Here is a 22483-nt window from a genome sequence, read left to right on the forward strand (position 1 = left end):
AAGTTTGAAAGTGAAATATATATTATAAAAAATATAAATGTCATATTTTCTTGCAACAAAATGGTATAAGTAACATCATAACATAGGCGGGCCCAAGATTAATTGGGTTGGGGTTCGGGCTTCATCCTATTCTAAATTCATCAAATGTTCCAATCCACCATTCAACCCCAACCCAAATTGAAACTCTAATAAGGTTTAAAAAGCGGTATTATATATTTCTGAGGGAAAAGTCTGGACATGCTGCTAAGGTGCTTATTATGTGTCGCCCTCTCTCCTCCTCTTTTGGAAAAGACTGATCCCTAGCCTACCTTAATGTGTCTAGCCCTACAATTAGTGTATATATGTTGCTAGTTTACCAAAATCTTCTGGTTTGTTTGCACACACTGCTTTTTTTGGGCATTAAAAGCGTTGTATTATATCTTTACTTTTGAATACATTTGAATGTCGAATTGAATTAAAATCATGACCCGTAGAAACATAGAAGTAGGCAAAATGAATGTAATATATATATATATATATATATAGACCCTGATGAAGATGGATCAATGGATGGTTTACTTGTAGTGAGGAGTAAGGAATACATAGTTTGTCCATAGAATTAATTTGGATTAAATTAAGAAGTCACTATATTCAATTCAAAGTAAACACATAATAAAAAGTCATTCCCATCCAAAACATGTCTACATGAACAAACCTAAGCTAAGCTTCCCTGCAGCATCCAACAAATTATTATTAGAAGGAGCCGTGTGGAAAATCAGGTCTATTGGTTTTTACACATTCATTGATATTTCTTAAAAAGTTGTCAATAAAAATCTCTCTCTCTCTCTCTCTCTCTCTCTCCGCCCTATTGAGACCCAATTGCATGTGTATCACACTATCACGCAAGTAGGATTGCACAGGATCAATTGGGTTGGACTTCGGGACTTCTATTCTAAATGAATCAAATGTTCCAATCAGCCCCGGCCTACCCAAGTTCAAACCCTGATAAGGTTTAGACTTTAGAAGCTATAAGTAGTGTAAATTTCTAGATGATGATGATGATGATGATGATGATGATGATGAGATTTTGTTTGTTTCATGTCTACTGTCATGCAAAACTAACAACATTAGTCTGGAAAAAATCCTCTCCAAGGATTTCGCAGCTCAGAGAGTTATCCCACAATTGGGGTGATTTGGCGATATGTGCCCATATGTTGAGGTGTGTGTCTAGGTTCTTTATGCTGTGGAATGACTCCCCGTGCTCTAATTATCTCCGGGATCTTGTATGTGGGAGCCTTGTGCATTGGGCACCCTCCCTCCTTTTTTTTTTTTTTGCCTACATTTATATAGGGGACAAAGAAATTAAAAAATCATTGATGCGTAGCTTGAAAATTAGATCAGACAGATCAAATTTCTAATGGACACTCTTTTTGCTTCCCTCTTCTTGGGTTACATATCAAATTACTTTTGGTTAAATTCGATCAATTGGGAACAAGAGAAAAGGAACTTTTGCTAGTGGGATGCTCGACCTGCTGGTTTTCCAAGCCATACTTTAATGAAAATGTGTTCTATAAAAAAAAATTGATCCAATGGTGATGATAGAAGAACTATTGATAATGGCTGTGTGTGCGTTTCTCTGTGTGTGTTTGAGAGAGAGAGAGAGAGAGAGAGAGAGTATTAGTCCTAAAGAAAAAAAATCCATATTCATTATTACACTCCCTAAAATTCCTTATTGCATTAATTGATATCATCACCGAATTTGCTCCATTTTTCATTTTTTTTTATTATTTTTTTAATAGCCTAACTTAATCTGAGTGACAAAATGAGGTGTCTACATATATTTGCATTGAAGTTGTAAATTGCTTCGACCAAGTTCTAGTCACCAAATCATTTGTCTTTAATTATGTTGTTGCAATTATGCAACTAAGCCCCCTAAAGGCATAAGAGTTACCTTACAAACATATATAGGAGCCAAGATTGCCTTATGCCTAAGCTTTAAAATTGCAACAGACCACACCACACCACACCAATCAGACCAGAACAGGACTGACCAGTTTTATGATTTTCCAACCTTGTTTTTTCTCCCCCATTTTCAAAGATTTATCTCTTACCAGTCATTATAAGTCAATCAGTCAAGCTTCGATGAAACGTACATGAAAACATCATGTTTATAGTTCATCCCTTCATGGCTGAGTACCACATTATTGGTCAATTAGTCAAGCTCCAATGGTCATTTTCCAGCAATGCGTCTTGTTGGTTTCTTCTTGAGCTTGTTTTTCAAATCATTCTCTGATAGGAACTCTACGTGTTGTATACTTCACTTTGCGTGTCTCTTGGGACTCGTGGACTAAGGATTGTATATTGCCATGTCCATAGCTTCCCCAAGGGTGTTAATTAATTTTCGAAATTAACTTGGTATTCTGATTCACTCTTGCAAATTACTTTTATATCCCCACACCACCCCCCCCCCCCCAAAAAAAAAAACCCCAGAAAAATATATGGTCAAATGATCGTCATTTTCATGTCTCTAATGTTCTGACCGTTATCATCTTTTTTAATTCAACTGAGTTTTTTTACACTCATAGTGAATTGAGTGCTTTAAATCCATCTAGGCCTCATGAGGGTTTTTTGGGAAGGACAAAATCTCCATAGGGATCTATGAACCCTATGATGGTTTGATAAACCTTCTAGCTTGTTGAAGGAAAACTTTATCCTTTTTTATTTCTTATATTTTTAGTTTGGGGTGAATAAAAAATGAATAGGGATAGGGAACCCTGTAAAGACAGTATGGCCCCTGCACTAGCACAGGGGCCAATGGTAGTGCATACAGAAACATGAACATGGATGGGATTTTCACCCATCATGAGAGGTGGGGTCGTCTTTTAGCCCCCTTTGTGTCTTGGCACCGGTTATGCTATCTTTCGGGATTCTTTTCCCAAATGGGTTATTATTATCAAAATATTTTTTGATATTTCTTAGATATTTTTTTACTACAAGAATAACACATTCCCTTGCCAAATCTCATGGTTTTATAATTTGAATCTTCAAGGATAGGCTTGGAGGCCATGCAATGTCTAATCTTTTAGGATCCAAGATTCCATATTCACTTTATGGGAAAGAGAATGCTACCTTACTAGTGCAAGTACATATTAACGCAAAGGCCAATGGGAGGGTGTGTGGGAGCATCTTTAGTGTGGGGGTAACAGTTTTTTCTACACCTATCGTGCCTAAGCGTAGACACAACAAGCGAGTAACGTTCTTTCTTATTCCTTACTTCATACACATGTTCATGTTAGGCTTTCTTTTTTATTTTACCATAAAACATTGACCGAAAGTAAAATAAAGAATGCATAATTTTCATAATAGATATTATCTAATCGAAAGCAAACGTATTTAACTTCAAAATTTTAGAGAAAGCACACCATTCATGGTAATAATGTTAATAGGGAAAGTGTTTCTTATAGAGGAGTGTGGTTCCTGCAAACTAATGAAAACGTAAAAGGAAGTATTCACAAAAGAGTCTTTTTCCTTTTCATGGGAGCACTCCTTTTTTTCGTAAGATAGTCTTTCCTATTGTTTATAAAAACAGGCCAGGTTCAGGTGTTTGGGGTACTAAGGGCCCGTTTGGTATCGTTTCTGTTTCAAAAATACCGTTTCGTGTCAAAAACGAAAATTTCAGTTTCTGTGTCAAAACGCAGTTTTTAAACGAAAAAATGGTGTTTCAAAATTTTAGATTTTTATCAAGAATTTTTTTTTTGTAAAATGGAACGAAACTGGGAAGACGGAACTCCATTTTGGAGTTCCGTCCAATTTCGTTTTTTCAGTTTTTTTTTTTTCACTTTTTGTTCCAAAAAAACAGAAACTGACCATAAGTGCATCAAACAGAAGAATCCGTTTTTTTGTTCCAATAGAACGAAAAAACTCCGAAAACGTTTTTTTAGAACGATACCAAACGGAGCCTAATCCCCTTGCATGTACGAGGGTCAACTACCATCTAATTTAGAGAAAATGCAAGCACTTGTAAGATGTTATAGCTTATTATGGCTGTAGATCTATACAATGCATGGCTCTCTCTCTCTCTCTCTCTCTCCTTTGCATGTGTGCCACGCAGGTAGGTTAGGCCCATCCCAGGCCCAATAAATTGCCTATCTTACGTAGAACCAACATAGAGATGTCTTTCTATGCGCTGCATCGATTTTTTGCCATGTAAAAGAATAATGTGACCATTCCAACCGTTGGACAAAGATGATATGATTTGGATTAACTAAATGTCATAACCAAATTCAATTATATACCTTTCCCATATTTAGCTCGCTTATGGTTTTTGAAGATTAAGAAACAGAGATATATAGACCATGAAGATGGATGAATGAATAGTTTATTAGACTATTTTGCGTTTCACAATAGATCCTAATAGGTTCTCATATAAACAAGTAGAACACGAAGTCGAATCAAAACATAAATGATCGATTTGTACCTTACACCTAATATGTTGAATACAATCGACGCAGTTCTTCACAGTTTTTTTCTCAGCCTATACCTGAACACACCGTATTTGATCATTGGCCATGTCACCTCACTTACCCTACCTATTATCGACAATATTTGGGACTCTCAACGACTGAAAATCTTGGGAGGAATCCTAATGCTAACCACCTATTTTCACCGACTCCATATGCCAACCCACTACCTTTCCCTTCCAACGCACCCAATCTGATATCAATTCATCCTCCAACACAACCAATCGAGGCCCCCCAGGTCGTCTCACCTAGTAACTACCTCCTCCATTACCTCCAACAATTACCTCAAACCCCTGAAATTTCTCATGCTTTAACGGCCTTACTCCCACGCTTGTCAAATTGCAACTTATCCAATCCAATTCGTCTAGATTCATACCAAAGTACCTTCACCACCCAACTGCCTTTAGCTCACTCACCAGCTGAAAATCACCAGGTTATCCCATATTCCATACTAGATTCCCATGACTCGACCCATCAGGCTTGCACCATGTAATCATCTAAACAGATCTCGAATAATCACCTAAACAGATCTCGAGTGATAGTGGACGAACCCCTCGGATCTAAAGATACTGATATGGAGAGTCCTGAAGTAACTGGATCTCAATCCCATTTTTTATGGCAAAACCCCCTGGAGGCTGGAGAGAATCAGCCCCATGGGAACCAATGAAACTTTTGGGATGGAACTGTCAAGGGCTGGGGAGTCCCTCGACGCTACGTTTCTTTCATCATCCCTTCAAATTGGAAAGACTGGATATTGTTTATCTTATGGAGACCAAGTGCCGCAAATCACTAATTGATAGGGTCTCTCAACAAGGGAATTTCAATGATTATATCATGGTAGATCCACAAGGTGCCTCGGGTGGTATGGCTTTATTATGGAAGGATAGTTTTACTCTGAATATTTTATCTACTGATTCTCGACCTTTGGATGTAGAAGTCCAGATAAATGATAAACACCAATTCTATCTTTCATGTGTCTATGGAGATCCACAAAGAAGAAATAGGAGTAAAGTCTGGGAATGAACGTTGGTCATCACGTTTGGGAAGCATAGGATGTTAGTTAGTTTTGACGGTTATTGGTTTTGTGTTGAGGCATATACTCGTATGCGTACTGTGATACTTGGTGTCTGGCATGTGCTACGTTATTGGCGATTTTGGATGTACCTATCCTCGTGATGAAGGATATTGTATTTGCGTGGTGCTGTTTTTATGGCAAGATTGCTAGAGAATATTTGGATTTTGACTATTCTCTACCCCGAAAGACTACTGTCTTTGACATGTCAAGGAGTTTCGTCACATTCCATTCCTGGGCTTTCGATATTTTATACCTAAGCCTTGTGTTTTTCATGCTTCTATTAACGTTGTATTTCTTAGTTTTAATTGAATGAAATTCTTGTTTACCAAAAATAAAAAAAGAGAGTAGACCAAATCGATTCATGTAACTTAATTCTCACCAATTTAATCAATCAGAATAATTAATTAAATCCATAAATTTAAAATAATTTACAATGAGCAGTGAGGGATGCTTTCTTATCTTATTCATTCTTAGTTTGTCGATAGAATTAGAATAAATTAAAAAATCACCACAGTCAATTCAATGTAAACGCATAAAAGACAAGTCATTCCCATTCAAAGCTAGCTAAATTTCTCAGCAACAACCAACAAAGTGGTTCCAATATTTATTAGAAGGAACCGTGTGGAAAATCAAGTCTATTGTTTTAAGTTATTCTTTCTTACGAAACTGCATTGGATGGTCCACATTCATTGGTATTTTATGGAAAGTTTTCTATAGAATCCAACTGTAGGGTTCGTGAATTATGGAAAAGCAAACGTAATGGAAATGTGAACCTACGACACCTCTCTCTCTCTCTTATTGGGAGTTTTTGAGACCCATTTGCGTGTGGAGTATGATTGAAAATAAGGCTGGCCCAGGAATTTTAATTGGGTTGAATTTCAGGACGATATTGAAGAATAGTTTTTTTTTTTTTATTTAGATTTTTCATGTCTATGAACAGTAGAATTTCTAACTGGATTCAAATTCTCCAACTTTTCCAACCCTTAAAAGGATTAAATAGCCCATCAAATCAAAGATTCCTTCTTTCCTTCTAAACTTCATTAATTGGTCACAATATTCATTGATATTGATAGAATGTTGCATTGATCAAATGTTTGTAGAAAGTCATTTTGAATGAGAGATTCATAAATTATGTACTGTCATTCAATTTTTACTAAAATCAGTGAAAATCATTAAACACCTCTATTTTAATGGTCTAAGGTGTACCTAATGAGAATTGATCTTGGTACGAACACCAACTACTCTACCCCTTGGGTTGCATGAGTTATTTAATTCATCTACACCATAATTCTAACATTTTTGTTAAAACAAGTCATATTGTTCATTTCATTAATAAATATGCTGGCAGCCTAGGCAACAATCTTTTTTAAAGCTCATAAAAATAGTCTCCTTGGACTTATCTCGAAACAAAAAAAAAAAAGTCTTCTTGGATCTTATAGAGATGATGAGTTATAAGACATGTCATGACTCATGACTCATGGCAGCTTCAATTAATTCTCTCTCTCTCTTTCTTGTGTGTCCACTCAAGTAGGTTGGGCCTATCCCAGGCCCAATAAATTGGGAAAAAAATTGTCTGCAATTCCGATCTCGTACAATTCCGTGCAATACCACCTTCACGCGATGACACGTGTATTGATACCAATACAATGGTCCAGATCTGATTTAAATGCCTCTTCACTAATTTAATGTTTTATTAGTTGTATCAGATCTGGACCATTGTATTGGTATCGATACACGTGTCATCGCCTGAAGGTGGTATTACACGGAATTGTACGAGATCAGAATTGCAGACGATTTCAACCCAATAAATTGCCATCTTTCTTAGAATTGTAATATGTCAAAAGGTATTTTGCAGAACCTACGTAGAGATGTCTTTTTATGCGTTGCACCGATTTTTATGGAAAGTTATCGATAGAGTCCAACGTACCGTAGGGTTCGTGAATTATTGAAAAGCAAACGTATTGGAAACGTGAACTTCTCTGTCTCTGCACCGATTTTTATAGGAAGTTATCAATAGAGTCCAACGTACCGTAGGGTTCGTGAATTATTGAAAAGCAAACGTATTGGAAACGCGAACCTCTCTCTCTCTCTCTCTCTCTCTATATATATATAGACCCATTTGCGTGTGGAGTATGATTGAAAATAAGGATGGCTGGCCCAGGAATATTGACTGGGTTGAATTATTTCAGGACGACATTGAAGAATAGTTGAGAAATTGATTTAGATTTTTAATGTCTACGAACAGTAGAATTTCCAACTGGATCCAAATTCTCAAACTTTTCCACACCCTTGAAAGGATTAAAAAGCCCATCAAAAAATTGTGAGAAAGGTTCAATGAACACTAAGGATTGTAATTACAACATTGGCTCTTGACTCTCCAACCTCTAATGGTGTTAGAACTTAACTCTAAGAATTATAGTTCTCTGATATGAATAAATAAAGAAGCATTTGGTACCAATATTTTTCTACTCCTTGAATATCTTTTTGGCCGAGGAGATTAATAGAAACCATGTGTTATTTATAAGAACAGAGCCGAGATAGATAATTGAAAGAATCCCTGAGTTGTAAGAGAGCAATCCTCTCCTCCTTGGGACACCCTTCACACCCATAAAGACCAAAATAACAGCATATATAGGATCTGTAGGGCATCTACAGATGACATATTAATTATCAAGGTTGTGCTCGATTTATTTTCTGATCTTACTGGGCAGAACATCAATTACGACAAAAGTGGGTTTTACCTTAGTAAAAGTATGCCGAATCCTAAACGGATCTGTTTAACCTCCATTATTGGAATAAAAGAAATTTCCAATAATGCGATTTACCTTGGCATAGACCTTCTGCATCCAAGATCTAAGGTTGCCAGCCTTCATAAAACTGTGTCCAGAGTAAATGACCGATTGCACACTTGGAAGGCTCACATGCTTTTCTATGCAGGTTGAAAAATCCTCATACAATCAACTTTGTACTCAATCCCTTCTTCCTTAATGTCTTGTTTTGCATTCCCATCCAAAGTCTGCAAAAACATCGATTCTATCTATGCATCATTTCGGAATGGTGATACCCCTAATGGCTCTAGAAAAATTCACCCATTGCATGGAAAGCCATCTGCTAGCCTAAACATCTGGTCTAGGTATATGGGATGCATCGATCCAAAATCAGGCACTGCTGCTAAAATTGTGGTGGAGACTCTTAACTCAACTGAATTCAATATGGGCTCAGACACTTCGGTCAAAATATTTTTATACCAGATCTCTGTTTGACCCAAAAGTCTTAAAAAAATGTGGCTCCTGGGTATGGAATAGCGTGGCATCCATACTACCTAAACTTCTGAAATGTGTAAGAGTGAAAATTGGCAATGGGAGGAACACATTCCTTTGGTTTGACACTTGGTTTATCCAAGATTCACTTGCTTCTTCACCATAGCCCAATAATTCAATCCCATGGACAAGGTAAGCGACAAAATGCAAGATACCTCTTGGGATGTCGGCCCTCTCACTCAATTATTATCCTCCCCCTTTTCCACTCCCTCAGTAGAATCCAACCTGTAGATCAACAGGATATCTGGACATGGTCCCTAACAACCATTGGATATTTCTCCACTCATTCTGGGGCCAACTTCCACTCCCTAAGCGACATCATGTTTTTTTTTGGCGTGTCATAAAAAATGGGATCCCAGTCAAAGACCATTTACAAAAGTGGATCGATATCTATCCTACATGCCCATTTTGCAACACACACCTAGAATCCCTAGAGCACTTTTTCTTCTTTTGTGATTTCACCTCTCACATTTGGTTGGCTGGTCCCCTAGGGCTTTGATTACAACACTTGCTCAACTTCTCTCTGAAACAGGTATTACAATTTTTCTTTTTTCATGAAGATATCTCATGTTTCAAAAATCACGGTTATTTTCTATCTTTGCAATCACCATCTACTTCATTTGGAAGCATAGAAATGAGGTCTTACTTTCTCATATAATACCTAATCCATTTCGTGTTTTAAATAATATCAATCGATGGATTTCAGATTTATATCTAAATAATGATGAACTAATATTGTCTACTATCATGCATGCAGGTGGTCCAGCAAACTTGACCCACAACACTATTCTTCCTTTTTTGACATGTATAGTTTTTGTTTGTGCTGGTACAACTAATGTTTTGCAGTCAGATCCAGGCTGGGCATATGAAATCCTTTCACAAGGTGAGTTTAGGTTCATGGCATCTGGTGTTATCAAGATTGATAACCAAGCAGCAATGGAAGCAGAGAGTATGCTACAAGGGTTGTTAAAGGCAAAAGATGAATCTTGGGACATCAGTGAAGTGTGGTTTTCCAATGAGCAACTCCAACACCTACTTCGATACCCCACCAAGGGTGCATGGCCACTCCTCCACTATGTCACTTTTTGTAAAATCTATGCTTTAGCTATATCTGTCACTTTTGTTTATAAAGACATCACTAACACAGCCATGGAAACAATATGGAGGGCTGCTACCACTAGTAACCACAAGTTACACAATCAACCACCGGAGAATCTAGACTGTGTATTAAATTCTACTTAATTTAATATTCTCCTTTTCTTTGATCTAAACAAAAAAAACAGCATATATAGGAGACTTGAAAAAACCATTGCCTTAACCAGCTCCAAAGAAAAGGAAACATATTTCCCATGATTAGTTAGTTGGCTTATGTTACGTTAATTATAAAGATTAAGAAATTGAGATATATAAACTAAAAAGTATAGATAGATATGGGCACTTGATTTATAGTGAGAACTTAGGATGTTTCCTACCTGAACAAAATAAAGACTTTGTGTCCATGGTCCCTACTATAGGCCAGAACCGGGTGGAAAAACTGTCTAGATATTGTGTAATTTCGACTTTCTATCATATTTAAGTGGTTCAGTTTCGTGAACTAATGGATGACAAATTAAGGGTTTTAATATCAATTAAAGGAGAGGAGATGACATTGGGCTGAGGGCACGCCTATCTGAACATCACGCATCATGTCAAGAAAAAAGAAAAAAGAAAAAAAAAAAATGAGAGGAGAGGAGATGGAGATACAAATAGTGAATTCAAACCATTAATTCTAGATAGATATAATCATAAAAAAAAAAAAAAAAGACTAATTCAAGAGCTAGAATTACAATCTTGAGAATTAATTGGCCACAAATTAACAACATTTTTTACAAGTAGATTGACTTCATGTATAGTTTGATCAGATAATTAATGATCAATACTTGCATTTTAAGAGTAAGCCTCTCTGCTACCAAACTTAATTTGGCAGGCAAGTCTTTGTGAGTTCATATATCGTCATCAATCATAGACCACCCACATACCCTTGCAAGAAAACTACTTGGAAACATGCATCATATATATATATATATATATATATCTTGTTAATTTATGGTTTGTTCTTTCCATCAAGATAAGCTTCTATCAAAAGTCCCCCTATTTTGATACACGTACACAGTTGGTTTTGGTCAACTAATTAATTATTCAATTAGTTGTATATATCCCATATGGATTAGCTACATGTCATCTTTCATACTTGAATTCAATCAATTGTTCCATATATATATATATATATATTCATACATCTGTTTATTATTTTTAGGAAAATAATGCTAATTAATCATGTGGCCTCTACACCTAAATATAAAAGGGTGAAAAAATGATGACCCTGACCCTCTTGATGTCCTCCCTATGCATCCCCTCATTGGCCCCCATGTTAATACAGGAGCCATGTGACCAGCCAAAGTTCTTCTTTTCAATTTTTTTTTTTTCCATCAATGTAATTTAATTTGCCATTTGATCAATTCAATGTAAGCAATGGACCCCGGGGTATACCATCCATCAAATTTGGGTCTTTTATCCCAACATTCCATCAAGTCCAAATCATTGTTTAACTTTTCCATCTTTCTTTATAAACTGCATTAGTTGGTCACAATATTCATTGGTATTGATTGAATGTTGCATTGGTCAAATGTTTGAAAGCGAGGCTGTGGGCTGGACTTGAAAATTTTTGTTCGTTCACTTCACCATGGCCTATTCAATTCATCTACACATTTTTTTTTTGCAGAAATGCAGTTTGAACGAGAGACCCATTAATTAGAGCAATCATTCTTTGCCTCCCCACACTGATGGGGTGAGGATTTGGACAACTAGGAGCACCCGGGCACACACCCCAAGGTGCTCTCAGCCGTCCAAAGCCTCATCGCACCAGTATGGGGAGGCAGAGGATTTTTTTACCATTAATTATGTACTGCATGGGCTATTCAATTCATCTACACCCTTTTTTTTTTTTTTTTCTATTTTATTTTGAAATTCAACTACACCTTAATTCTAACATTTTCGTTAAACAAGTCATATATGTTGTCCATTTGGTTAATAAATATGCTGCCGGCCTAAGCAACAATCTTTTTTAAGTCGAAAGTAAGTTACTACTGAGGACTTTATTAAGCAGATTGTTCTTTCAATTTGCGGGCTAGCTAGTCAATCTCTAGACTGTATTACCAAGGAGACTTTTAAAGCTCATCAAAATAGAGTCTCTTGGATTTTATTGTTAGAAAAGTGTACCCGATATTATGTATAAGATCACTGTTGGTGAAATGGCTTGTCTTTCTTGCTTTATGTATTAGAGAGGACTTGCACAGATGTTGTAGCAAACAAACAGAGTTAGTTGAGTCATATCAGAAACATATTCTTTAATGTCTGAAATTCCCGCTACAGTAGTGCAATTAGAGTTTCCTGCATTCTACCTCCAAAATAAAACAACCACTGATATTTGTCTGATTGTACTCAGACTTTGAACCTTTGGGAGAGAAAGGCTAGGCTCACTAAGTATGATTTTTAACATTGTTTGTATGCAAACAGTCAGAAACAGAGAGAGAGAGAGAGAGAGAGAGAGAGAGAGAGAGAGAGAGAGAGAGAGAGAGAGTTCTACCAAGTAACTACAACTCTTGTGGCAGCCAAAGAAATGGAATCTAAAAGTGCATTTTGAAAAATACCATAATCTAAGAGTATTTGTGAACCCTAGGAGGAAGTAAATTATTCCATTTCCTTGGCTGCCATCAAGGGTGGCAGCTACTTGGCTGCAACCCAGGTAGCAACCAAATTTTATTAAGGTTTAGAAGATAAAAGAAGTGCATATTTCTTGATGATTATAATGAGATTTTGTTTCTTCTCCATTGTCATATGAAACTAATAATATTAGTTTGGAAAAACTCCTCTCCAGGGACTGGACAGACCAGAGAGTCATCCCATGCACGGCTAGGGTGATCCGGGGATATGTGTCAATATGTTGAGGTATGTGCTTAGATTCTCCCAGCCGTGGCATGATTCCCTATGCTCTAATTGCCTCCCAGGACCTTGCACATGCGATAACCTCGTGCGTTAGGTACATCCTTTATTTTTTATTTTTCTTTTTTCTTGTTGTGCCTACATTCATATAGGGGACAATGAAATAAAAATCATTGATGTGAAGCTTGAAAATCAGACCAGACAGATCAAATTGCTAATGGACACTCTTTTTTGCTTCCCTCTTCTTCGTTTAGATATCAGATTAATTTATGTTAAATCTGGTCAATGGGGAACAAGAGAAGAGGAAACTTTGTCGGTGGGATGCCCGGCCTGCTAGATTTCCAAGCCATGCTTTAATGAAAATGTGTTAGATAAAAAAAAGTGATTCAATGACGAGCTAGCTCCCCCTCTATTGCAAGGTTTTAGAGGGGCAAATAGAATTTCATTGCTTATAGGCGAACAGACGGAACAGTGCTACTTGTCATGTATCCAAATGCAAGTTGGTTTTTTTTGTTTCTAAAGACCAAAAATTTTATTAAGATAGAAGAAAAAAGGAAATACAACTCTAACAACTAGATTGAATTTTCCCCCCACCTTCGGCATAGCCATCAACAGGGGGAAAAAAATCTAAGAATTAACAAATTAAAGTGAAACCTGAACCTCAACGCCACATCATGGGCAATCTCTGATCTTATATGAGCTGAGAAAAGGACATTCAAGCTTGTGATTCCCGATTTGACTGCATCCTAAGCAAGAAAATCAGCCACATCTTTTGCTTCATGAAAGCAATGAATGGTATTCTAACTGATTGATGCTAAGAAATTCTGAACCAAGATCTTGGAATTGAGTGATTTTCTGTGTGTGTGTGAGAGAGAGATAGAGAGAGAGAGAGAGTCCTAAAAAAAAAATACATATTCATTCATGTCATTATTACACTGTAGAATTCCCATATTGCTTTAATTGAGTGGTAACTACCACCGATTTTTTATGTAAAACAAGAACCAGAAGAACCTGTCACTGCACCACTCAATGCATCCATCCACAACTCTGTAGTACTTTCTACGCCAATTTCTGCTAAGAAGAAGAGGAGCAACAACAATCCAGAATCCCAACATGTAAGAAATAGCCACATATGAATAGAAAAATAAATCATTGTCAATGAGACTTTGTTCATCAACATCTCCTTCCTTGTATTCATCGTGGGGTGGTTGAGGTGATGAACAATTGACTTCAGTTGGAGGTCCACAAAGTCCCGGATTACCAATGTAGCTATTCTTGGAGAAAGTAGCAAAATTCTTCTCGTATGGGATCTTCCCAGAGAGTTGATTGAAGGCCACAGTGAAAACAGAAAGTGAATAGAGTTGAATCATTTGAGCAGGGATCATTCCCACCAACTTGTTATGAGAGAGATCCAAACTTTCCAACTTTTCCAACCCTTGAAAGGATTCTGGCAAATAGCCCACCAGAGAATTGTAAGAAAGGTTTAATGAATGAAGGGCTCTTAACTCTCCCATTTGAGATGGAATATCACCAGAAAATTGGTTTAGAGATAAATCAATCCCTGTCATTAAGTGAAGAGGAACACCCTTATAAGAGTACATATTTCCCTTTGTGGCAAAATTTAGTTTGAAGGAAATTAACTCATCATTTAACACCCATGCACCTTCAAACATCGAAGCTTTATCTGTTTCTTCCAGCCATGAGGTTATGTTGTTGAAGCAAGAAGGTATGTTTCCAGATAGATGGTTATTTGAAAGATCCAAAAAACTCAATTGTTGCATCTGACACAATGACGTTGGAAGGAAACCAAAAAAATGGTTTTCTCTCACAAGGAGTGAGACCAATTTTGGGAAAATTGGCAACCAATCTTGGATATTGCCAGATATGGAGTTCCTACTTATGTCTAGAAGCTGAAGTGAGGGAACACTTGATGGAGTGATTGGGAAGGGTCTTGAGAAGAGATTGCCATCAAGAGTTAAGAATCGTAGACTTGTCATATTGGAAACTCTAGCCATTGCATGTAAATGGTTATTTGATAAGAACAAATGTGTCAAGGAAGTACTATTTTGAGTTAATATATGAGGTACTTCACCTACAAAGTAATTATTCGATAACTCTAACATCGTTAGGTCTAAATTGCCAAATGAGGGAGGTATGGAGCCTCCAAGTTTGTTTTTAGACATGTTAAAGAAAAACGAATTTGGGAAAAGCCCATCGATGTTTGTAGGAAGTTGGCCTTCAATACTATTGTCAGAGATGTCAAGATATCTGATCGATGATGTTTCATTATTTGAAGGGAGGGGAAATGGTCCATGTAAATAGTTTCCGCTCAAGATCAATGAGTAGAGATATGGACTAGCATTATAAAACAACCAAGATGGAATTGTTCCTTGAAGAGAGGTATAAGACAAAGATAGATAAAATAGGCTAAATTGGGTAGAAATGAAGTGAGGAATGTTCCTACGGGCACGCTTGTTGAGTTTACAATTTCCTAAGTTTAAGGATTTTAATTGGAAAGATGGAACCCAATAAGTTGGGAACTCAGTTTCAACTTCTAACTCTTTATTGTTTGAAAGATTAATCTTTTCAAGTTTTGAAAGATTAGCAAATAAAGAGAAAAACACCACTCCATCAAACTTATTACTTGAAAGATCAAGCTTGATAAGAGAAGTTAGGTTAGAAATTGAATGAGGAATGGTGCCTGATATTTGGTTTTGAGAAAGATCAAGGCTCTGCAAAGAATTCAATTCGCTTAAACATGGCCAAGGGATGTTGCCTATCAAATTCATGCTAAGATCTAGGGATCGTAGCTTCCTCAGTTTACAAAGCCCTGTGGAATAGAAACAATATAAGAAGAAATTAGAGAGTGTAAATAAGATGATAATTTATCACTATTAAAAATAAAAATTAAATTACATAACTTTCATGCTGAGATGACAAATTTAATGTGTGCTCTAGTGTTTGAATTATCTTTGACCAAGGCTGAGCTTTTTTTGAGTTAGGCTTATCATAGGGGAAAGAAAAAAAAAAAAAAAAAAAAGGCTTATACTGCTGGATTTCCCAGTAAAGGCCCAGCTAGGTCGGCCCAAGCCAAATTTAGGAGACCTACACGAGTTGCACCCCCCCCCCCCCCCCCCCCCCCCAAAAAAAAAAAAAAAAAAACCCTCCCCAAGAAGTTTATAGCAATACCATCACATATTGAGTAGATAATTAATTATCTTTTCTTTTTATTGTGTATTTAAACAATGCATAAAATTTAGAAAATTCTTCAAAATGTTCCAGAAAATATTAATATAAGAAAGGGAAATTTTAGGCTGCTTCACCCTGCGTCAGTGCGGGGTCAATGGGAACGTAAGTGCACACTAGCATCCAAGGGGAGGGGTTAGTTGGTCATTTCACTGCACCATGTGAAAGGCATAGGGGACATCTCCAGACAACGTTCTTTTTCCCTATTAGGAATTAAAAGCATCTAATTGTGCTTATAATTTTTGTATATAATATTAGGGATAGTGTTCTCTGTGGAAAGAGTGGACCCTCAACCAGCGCCCCCCTCTCATGATCTCTCTTCTCCTATATGAAATGATCCATATGGATAAAGTAGAGAGACAAAGAGCCATAATAGTAATGGCAAGATCCACTAATTTGTAGGTTCTTAACACCCCCCCCCCTTTTTTTTTTTGGGTAAATAGGTTTTTACCCTTTTCCACCACACATGATATAGATCGAAGGCCAAACATATAATATGCAATAATTTGAGACAAAAGAATGAAAATTTTCTTTCAGATCGGATAAAGATGAGATTGATTTCCCCATTGCTACCTGAGAAGAGAGGAGGTGATAGGCTGATAGAATTGCCCCGTAAGGAAAAAACTTCCAAAAGTGGAAGACTACTTGTTAGACACTTTGGAAGGCTTGCATCATCCAGACTATTCCCAAGTAGAGACAACTCTTTGAGATTCTGTAGTTCACATAATGCTGCACAAGTGCAATATGATAGATTAGGTTAAAATTTGTAAACCAAAGAACTTATGAGGTTTAGGACTACGAAAATGATATTTTCAAAATAAAAGTTCCTTACTAAAACTTAGTTGGAGAGCCCTTATTGAACTTCAAAACTTATGGGTGCCCACATTGAAATCAAGTTTTAGCTAAAATGTAAATTGCCGATTGGCAGAATAAAGCTTTAAAAAACTTTTAAAAAATAAAAAATTTTCAAGAAACAAATGCAAGGCCGAAAGACGAGGTAATCCACCAATACATAGCGAATGTGTAAATGAGTATAAAATTTGACTTCAAGCCAACTTAGACCATTTTCTTAATATCGATATAGTCAAGCTTGTCATTTTGTTTTTTCTAATCAAACTTGCCAGATTAGAAAAAACTTTAACGAGGAGTTTTGGATTTTTTTTTCACTTTTATTCTTTGATGTTGTCAATCTACAAAGCTATGATAGAATTACAAAGACATGAAAGACACATCAAGTTAATAGATCGTACCTTCTGGCATAATCCAACCTCCAATGTCATTACCATGTAAATATAGAGATTGTAACTCTGTGAAATGAGTAAATAAAGAAGCATTTGGGTACCATTTCTCCACTCCTGAAACATTTCTTAGAAGAAGAATTGCAATACTAACCACCCGGTATGTTGAATTAAACAAGTTGCAGTTCAAAAATTCCCATCCACAACAATCGTCTCCCACCCACTTGTCAACAAGAGCAGAGCCATTTGGGTAATTGAGAGAATCCCTGAGTTGTAACAGAGCAATTCTCTCCTCCTCAAGACACCCTTGGCAGCCATAAAGACCGAAACTGATGAACAAGAGACCCACAAAAATTTTTGCCTTAACAATCTCAGAAGAAAAGGAAGCACCTCCCATAATTAACTCACTTATGGATTCTGAGAAAGAAGAAACTGAACATATAAAACATGACGATGAGCGGCTAATTTATAGTGAAGATGGGTTGGCAATTCAAAGTAAATGCATAGAGAATTCATCCTCATTCAGAATATGACTTTATGTGATCAAAGGTAGGCCTATGCGAGCATGGTGGAAAATCATCTCTATGATAGAAAGCTGTCAGTGGGGTTGAATAATATAAAATGGTCCCAAAAAATTAAGTCTAATTGGGTTGGGTTCGGTCGGACCATTGATAGGTTTGACTGTTTGAGTGATTGACAATCACATCAATGATGGATTACGAACGAGCCGGACTTGAACCTAATGCATTTATTAATCAGATCAGATCGTTTCGGATTTTAACGGTTCAGATCTGTCGACACGGTTCGGACTTCAAACAATTGGGCAAAGGAAAGAAAAGCCCACCATCCAGTTATTTTCAAAACTTGCTTTGATAAAACCGTGTTTTATACTTCTCTACTTTAGTTACTCTTCCACACCTTATCTTGCAAAATACGTTTCCTACCTTGTCAATGACGGTCAATTTCGTGTTTATAAAGTTAAGGGTCAATTTCGTCTTTCTACTGTTCTGACCATTGTCATTTTTTTTTTTTTGTTAATTTCTTACTTTTGGACTTCCTTTTCTTGGTAAAATTGCTTTTGGACTCGGGGCTTGGTCCTATTCTAAATTTCTCAAATTCCTAATCACCCCAGCCTAAGTTTGTTTTGTATATTATAATGCAAAAGTTAAGGTCTTGATTCTAGTATAACATCAAATAGAGTTATTTGGAGGCCAAATATCCATGTCACAGACTACATTTAGATGGGATGATCTCCTAGAGGTGTTGCAACAACATCAATAACAACTTAACCTTATCCCAAATAAATGAGGTCGGCTACATGGATCCGTGTGCATCCCACTCCCAAAGTTTGTATTGCCTTATTTCTTTTCTTGATCACCTCCCTTCTCTTTTCTAGCTTTTATCTTTTCTTTTGATTGATCTATGTAGTCGACCCAATTTAATTGGAAAAATACTGAGTTATTGTTGTAGTTGTTGTTATTGTATATTATAATGCAAAACTAACAACAATATAGTCCTTATTGTTCTGGTTTACGCACCCTTTATCCACTAAAAAAATCAAAGGCCTAGAAACAAATCATTCTGCCAACGTCTCAACGTTTAAAAAAAATGGGCTAAGAATTGAGGCCTAAAAAGAGCAAGGGACAATGAATGGTGTTTTTTCACAATCAACAAGAATCAATGTGGCATATCTTATTTGAGTGTGAATTTTCGAGAATAATTTGGGCAGCATGTCCATTAGGCTTTAAATCTAAGTACTTCCTCATCCATCAATCAATAAGCTTATTATGTGCTGTTTTAATTCTCTTGATATTAATAGGAAAGAATTGCAATCTTTCTTTAACACAATGTTCATCATATATTATCAGATCTGGAATCACAAGAACCGGATTTTATTCAACTCACAAAACTCAAATCCAATTCATGTATCTTAAAATGGTGGAATTTTGGATTGCAAATAATACTATCCCTACAAGGAGGAATATTAGGCATTATTACCCTCTGACAAATACACCCCCACCAATTAAAAACTTATGCTTAGCTGTCTCTGCTTACACCGATGATGGGGGAAAATTTTCAAAGTGGACCTTCTCCTTCATTCTAAATAATCTATGTATCTTAATTCAAGCAAATTATTTGTTGATAGGATAAAATGGTGAGACAGCTACAAAGGGACCTCTAGAAGGGGTGTAGATGACAAAGAGGAAAGGATGGAAAGTGGATTTCATGTGGAGTGACAAGGAAGATCTCCGAAGTTTTTGGGACATTTAACTTGGAGCATTTAACTTTTTGGCCTTGTGTAGCTATTCCTCTCCAATTAGAACCGGAGAATTTTGTTAACCAACCAACTTTTTGTATGAAGTCTAACAACTTGTTTATAGATAGGTTAAGGAATATGGCAAAACTAATCGTCGAAAAGAAACAGTTAGTTGCTAGCGATGATGTGTATAAACTAACTCTGTTAATTTTCGACTTTGGTATTCGATAAAGTTTTTTTATTTAAAAAGAAAAAAAAAAAGGGACAATGAAGGGTTGAGAAAACATTGTATGGCAGCCAAATTTTTGAGGCCCAGCCCATCGTCATACAAAGAACGAGCTTAGGCCTGAGTAGCCAAACTTGAAGGATAAGTTGGCCAGCCACGAACCGAACATGAGACCCTTATCTAGTAGGATGGGCCAAGCTTGGGCCCAATAAATTGCCATCTGAATGGGTGGTTTCTAGTGAGGATGCATCAAGCAAGGAAGTTACCTCAACACAAGTCTTATATCTCAATAACGAGTACTTCTTTACAGCAGGTTATCACTGGAGTTAAAGTCCAAAAACTCAGAATATGGTATAGGATTGATTTCTATCGGGTTCAATTTGTTTCCGATTCAAATCATCCAAGAATCAGTCGAGAATAAATTCGACTCAAACTAACTCATTTGAACTAAAATTCACATAGAATTTGGGATTAATTGGGATTAATTGGAATCAATCAAATTCAATTATGAGTCAAAACAACTAACCCTGTGGATTTTAATCCAAGTTTTTAAACGATGACTTAGGGCCCGTTTGATAACGTTTCTGCCGTTTCTGTTTCAAGAAACGGCAGAGACATAAATTTCTGTTTCTAGAAACAGAAACGGAATTGAAGGTGTTTGATAAGTCATGTTTTTAGAAGTCGATAGTAACCAATGAAAGAATGGCCATAGGTCGTTTCTTGAACCATAAATAAGTAAAAATTTTTATTTCTATTTCTGAAAATAAGTGAAATGGAACAGTTTTATCAAACGCTTTTTACTCTGTTTCTACTGTTTCTGGAAATAGAAACGGCAGAAACGCGTTTCTTGAACGTTATCAAACGGGCCCTTAGTCTTTCAATTTTTGAAAAAAAAAAAAGAAAGATTGTAAGGCAACGTGTCCTAGGGGTGAAACAGTGCCAGGTTTCTTATGATCTTAGCCCAACCCTAGGTCCCAAAACTCAACCCAGGCCCAACCAAACCCTACCGAATTCATGTCAACCTAACCCGGCCCTAATTGACCTTGATCGGGCTAGGTTGGCCTTGATTTTTACCAATGTCTAGCTAACCCTAATTGACATTGTTTTTTACATTTGTCTTCTGTGCCAAAAATAAATAAATAAATAAATAAAGTACCAATTAATCAAATAATTAATACACAATTAAAATTATAAAGTGCAATGCAAGAATAGATGTTCGGGACACTTGACCATAAGAATCAATGACCTAGATTTTATTATTCTAAATAAAATGATAAGATGACAACCCTAATTATATTATATAAATCAGGGTTAGAATCAGGGTCAGGCTGGGCCTAGGCCTCAACCCAAGCCCGGCCCAGTCCTGACTCATGGTCAATGTTTTTCAACCCTAACCTGCCCTCAGGGTCAAAAATCTTAGCCCAAGTCTTATTTGGGCTTAGGGTAAGTTCATACTTCGGCCTTTACACCCAAACAAAGGAAGCGGCGAAATGACGTCTCACCCCGTGAAAAACAGAAATCCCACCATTGTTCATGCTTCCGAATATGCTCCCAACAGTTCCCAAACTGGTGCAAGGGCCACACAGCCTTCTAGGGCCCATTTGTTTAGAGGGGAATTGGGGGTGAGAGTGTTATCAGTATGGGACCCACATATTAGTGGGAGAAGTAAAGATGGGGTGAAATAACCGTAGCATCTCATCCCATCATGTTTGGTTAGGTGGGAACTAGAAGGAGAGAGAGAGAGAGAAAAGAAGACGAGAGATGGTTCAACGGAAAGTTCTACAAACTTATTTTCGGTTTTTTTTTTACATTGCTGCCAAGTTCGCCGGAAAGACTTCTCAATGCTCTCAACTTCTGGCTAGTTTTGGTTGGATTTCCAAATCTCTTTTTTGAGTTTTCATAGAACAGAGAGAGAGAGAGAGAGAGAGAGAGAGAGAGAGAGAGAGAGAGAGAGAGAGAGAGAGAGAGAGAGAGAGAGAGAGAGAGAGAGAGAGAGAGAGAGTACTATTTGTTTTTGTTAACCCTTGTGAAACCTATTTTGAATACAACAGGTGGAAGAAGAAGATGTTGAGAGAGAATCTGAGGGAGAGAGATAGAGAGAGAGAGTTGTTGAACATTACTGCCCCACAAAGTCCCACCAATTTGGTAGGACTTTGGAAGAGGGTGGGGTTAAGGCCACATTAGCAGACAGGGTAAGAAAACTTTCACTATATCTATAATAATAAAAAGAGAGTAAAAATAACCCAAAAGTATATAAATTAGAATTAAATATATTTATTTTAATGTGTTCTATTACTTAGAAAAAGTTGAATTTAGTTGGATTGGTGAGACGTTGAGAGGGGAAAAGGAACGGAGTACATTAATAGAACCATAGGGGGAGGGCGGGGGTGGGGGGGTGTTTGGTTGGTTTTGTTTTGTTTTGGGTACAGCGTGCACGTATATTAGTATAAGAATGAGGGACATGTGAAAAGGGTAAGGGATCAGTTGCTGTTTTGCATGAAAACCGGTAAGTATCCACGAAGATTCTGTTTCTTTTCTTTCTTAACGTTTACTGAGGAGGAGGTTAAAAATATATGGAGAAAAGGGCAGGAGGGTTTGTCATTTAAAAGTGGCAACTGAAAATGAATCGAAAAAAAAAAAA

The 22483-nt window shown here is 36.8% G+C and overlaps 1 protein-coding gene across 1 annotated transcript; it reads right to left on the bottom strand.

Annotated features, from left to right (window-relative positions):
- Positions 1–13772: 13772 nt before the first annotated feature.
- Positions 13773–17756, bottom strand: LOC122065435 (receptor-like protein 56). Its single transcript, XM_042629252.1, has 3 exons — positions 17372–17756; positions 16695–16850; positions 13773–15705 (listed from the first exon to the last, which is right to left on the bottom strand). The coding sequence occupies exons 1-3, from the start codon at positions 17754–17756 to the stop codon at positions 13847–13849; spliced, it is 2400 nt and encodes a 799-aa protein (XP_042485186.1). The 3' UTR covers positions 13773–13846.
- Positions 17757–22483: the final 4727 nt, after the last annotated feature.

The sequence above is a fragment of the Macadamia integrifolia genome, unplaced genomic scaffold, assembly GCF_013358625.1.
Source record: "Macadamia integrifolia cultivar HAES 741 unplaced genomic scaffold, SCU_Mint_v3 scaffold2018, whole genome shotgun sequence".
NCBI classification, from domain to species: domain Eukaryota; kingdom Viridiplantae; phylum Streptophyta; class Magnoliopsida; order Proteales; family Proteaceae; genus Macadamia; species Macadamia integrifolia.